The 3261-nt window shown below is 44.0% G+C and overlaps 1 protein-coding gene across 1 annotated transcript in view; it reads right to left on the bottom strand.

Annotated features, from left to right (window-relative positions):
- rtel1 (regulator of telomere elongation helicase 1) overlaps positions 1 to 3261 on the bottom strand; it is a 30085-nt gene that overhangs the window by 18712 nt on the left and 8112 nt on the right. Inside the window, exons 9-11 of the mRNA XM_034877855.1 lie at positions 2984 to 3059; positions 1391 to 1488; positions 63 to 118 (exon numbers count right to left, since the gene is read on the bottom strand). Coding sequence (XP_034733746.1) covers positions 63 to 118; positions 1391 to 1488; positions 2984 to 3059 — 230 coding nt within the window. The remainder of the gene's footprint in view (positions 1 to 62; positions 119 to 1390; positions 1489 to 2983; positions 3060 to 3261) is intronic.

The raw sequence follows: 3261 nt of genomic DNA, 5'->3' as shown, positions 1-3261 counted from the left end.
AGCGTACCTCTACGATGTAGCGTACCTGTATGATGTTAGCGTACCTGTAAGATGTAGCGTACCTGTATGATGTTAGCGAGCTTCTGCAGCCCCGTTGTGTTCAGGAACACTCCTTGCTCTGATGAGAAACCGACATCACACAACTCTTTGGTTAATTATACAAATTACAAGACAAACACGTCGCTGTGTACCAGGCTGTGTGTGTGTGTGAGAGCCAGCAGACTAGATGCGAGGAGACTATCGCTGCGGCAATATATCGCTGTTCTGTTTTCCTGTAAGACGAGAATCGATGCGCTGGCGCCAAATATGGAAATAAAATGTTATTTAAATATATAAATTAAGGCGCTCTGAATAGATTTCCCTGCTCCCAGCGTGGAGACGTCATGGCTCCTCGACGTGGTGCTTTTTATTCGAGGTTTTACAAACGTATTTGTTGGCGTTTAGACATTTTTGTCGCTTTTTCCGTTGCTTTGATATTGCTTTCACAGATTTATTTAAAAGGTTTTACTCACTTTTTTAAAAGTTGATATAAAAGGGAAAAAGTTCCTGTCACTAAAGAATGTTAGGGTATAAAAATGTACCGCATGGTTAAAGTATTATTATCAAGTTTTTGGTGTCATCGCGGTATTTTTAAAAGTGTGTTCAATGCCTTTAGCAGCAAGGTTATCAACACAACACCACGTAACACTAACTTATTAACTTTAGTTTCACAGCTTTTTTTGAATTTATGGTCAATAAACCTCATTTATAGGAAATTATACCTAATGTTTGAGTTAGAAAATCAGAAATTAGGAATTATTGAGACTAAAATTAAAGGAATGGATGTTGATGATAATCACAGATTGGAATATGTCAACTTTTACTCAATACTATTTCAAAAACACTTCCATTTGTTTTACAATGCTATAAAATTGAATAAGACGCCCCAAAATTAATGAAAGTAGAGATTTGTACTTGGCAAAGAGCGTTGGGTGTAATCAATCATGTTATTTTGGGGAATTAAAAAGAACATTGATATAGGACAACATGAGGACAACATGAGGACGCCATGAGGGCAACATGGGGACAACATGAGGGCAACATGAAGACGACATGGGGACGACATGAAGACAACATGAGGACAACATGAGGGCAACATGAAGACGACATGAGGGCAACATTGGGACAACATGGGGACAACATGGGGACAACATGGGGACAACATGGGGACAACATGAGGGCAACATGAAGACGACATGAAGACGACATGGGGACAACATGAGGGCAACATGAGGGCAACATGAGGGCAACATGAGGGCAACATGAGGGCAACATGAAGACGACATGAAGACGACATGGGGGTTAAAGTAAATCAAGTGACATAAATATGAAGCAATGAATCCATACTGACGTCCTGTTAAGTGTCCAAGGATCTGCTCCAGAGCTTCGTAGACCTCCGTCTTGCTGTTGTAGGTCAGGTGGGCTCTCTCCAACAGCTCATAGATGAAGCTGAGACGGACACAAGACACTCATCAACTGGAGTCTTAATGCAATGATTTAAATGTTTAAAGAATCTGATTACAGTCTGTTTTGGGCCTTATAACCCAAAGATGATTAATTAATTTCAAACCCGTCCAACTGGGAGGAGGGTTAGACAGAAGGCCTGAGGGCCGAGATACAAGGTAACACAGCCTTTTATACATTGTCGTGTTTATTTAGAAATAAACAATGGACAAATAGAGTCTTTAGACACTTCAGATGTGATGTTATTTAATGTCAACGTGGCCCAAAATGAATGGGAGTCAATGGGATGCTATTTGCAGGTGATGGCTTGTTAGCATCAAATTGGCGCCGTAGGAGCTACGCGTTGCGGAGAGAAGCGTACCCCCTTGCTACTACATTAACCCCGTGTGTCTTTAAGTAACGTAGAGTTTTTCCTGTGCGTCTCTAAGACGTGTCAATGTTAGACAGCCAACCACAGACATTGTTAGATCTTGGTAGAAGCATGCTGAGTGCTCATTGGCTCGATGACGCTGATGAGGTATTGAAGTTGGGCCTTGGATGACGAGGCCCTTATCGATGCTCAGTACTGCCCTACTTACTAGCCCTTACTACCCCCCCAGAACACTGCGGCCCCAGAGTGCAGGGTTACTGGTGGTTCCTAGAGTCTCTAAAAGTAGAACGGGAGCCAGAGCGTTCAGCTATCAGGCTCCTGTCCTGTGGAACCAGGTTCCAGTCTGGGTTCTCCGCATTTAAGAGTAGGCTTAAGACTTTCCTCTTTGATAAAGCTTATAGTTAGAGCTGGCTCAGAAGAGTCCTGAACCATCCCTTAGTTACGCTGCTATAGGCCTAGACTGCTGGGGGCCTTCCCATGATGCATGATGACCCTTCTCTTCTCTTCTTCTCTTCCTCCTTCTCTCCATCTGTACGCAACCTCCTTCCACTAATGCATGTTACTAACTCGACTTCTTCCCTTTCCCGGAGTCTCGCCCCTCCCCTCTCTCCTCCTGCAGGTGTTTCTAGATCTGGATCTGTGGTTGGAGTCACCTGCTGTCTCCAAGTTCCTGCTCCACACCCTCTGCTACAATTCTCCATGTCTCTCTCTCTCTCACCCCAAACCGGTCGAGGCAGATGCCCCCCCTCCCCCCCCATGGTTCTGCTCCAGGTTCCCGCCTCTTAAAGGAAGTTGCTCCTTGCCTCTGTGTCCTAGTGCTTGCTCCTGGTGGGACCTGTTGGGTTTCTATAAATAACATCCCAGAGTCCTGGTCTAGACCTGCTCTTTATGGAAAGACCTTGGAGATAAATAACATCCCAGAGTCCTGGTCTAGACCTGCTCTTTATGGAAAGACCTGGGAGATAAATAACATCCCAGAGTCCGGTCTAGACCTGCTCTTTATGAGGAACCCAATGAGATAAATGTTGCTGTGATTTAGCGATATACAAGGAAAAGTGATTTGATTTGATTCACTGAGCCATATAAAGATTCTTCTACACTGTCCCATACATTCCCGGTTTCGTGATGCCTTTTTCACTCGGAACTTCATAGGAATCGACGGCAGCTTCCAGATTCAGGAGTATCTCTGTCAAAGAGGACAAAAAACAGTTTGTCAAAATCCATAAATCCCACAGAGCATTGATGATGACCCAAACTAGTTTATGACATAATCACCGCAAATGATACAATACAATACAGGCCGTTACACACCAGGGGCGTGACCAGCAAACGCAATATTGTGTTTTTAAAAAAGTGTATTGCCGTGTGAATCTCTCCCCCCCCCCCCT

The sequence above is a fragment of the Etheostoma cragini genome, chromosome 7, assembly GCF_013103735.1.
Source record: "Etheostoma cragini isolate CJK2018 chromosome 7, CSU_Ecrag_1.0, whole genome shotgun sequence".
Taxonomy (NCBI): domain Eukaryota; kingdom Metazoa; phylum Chordata; class Actinopteri; order Perciformes; family Percidae; genus Etheostoma; species Etheostoma cragini.
Note: the sequence above shows the minus strand (reverse complement) of the source record. Positions and strands in the feature narration are given on the sequence as shown.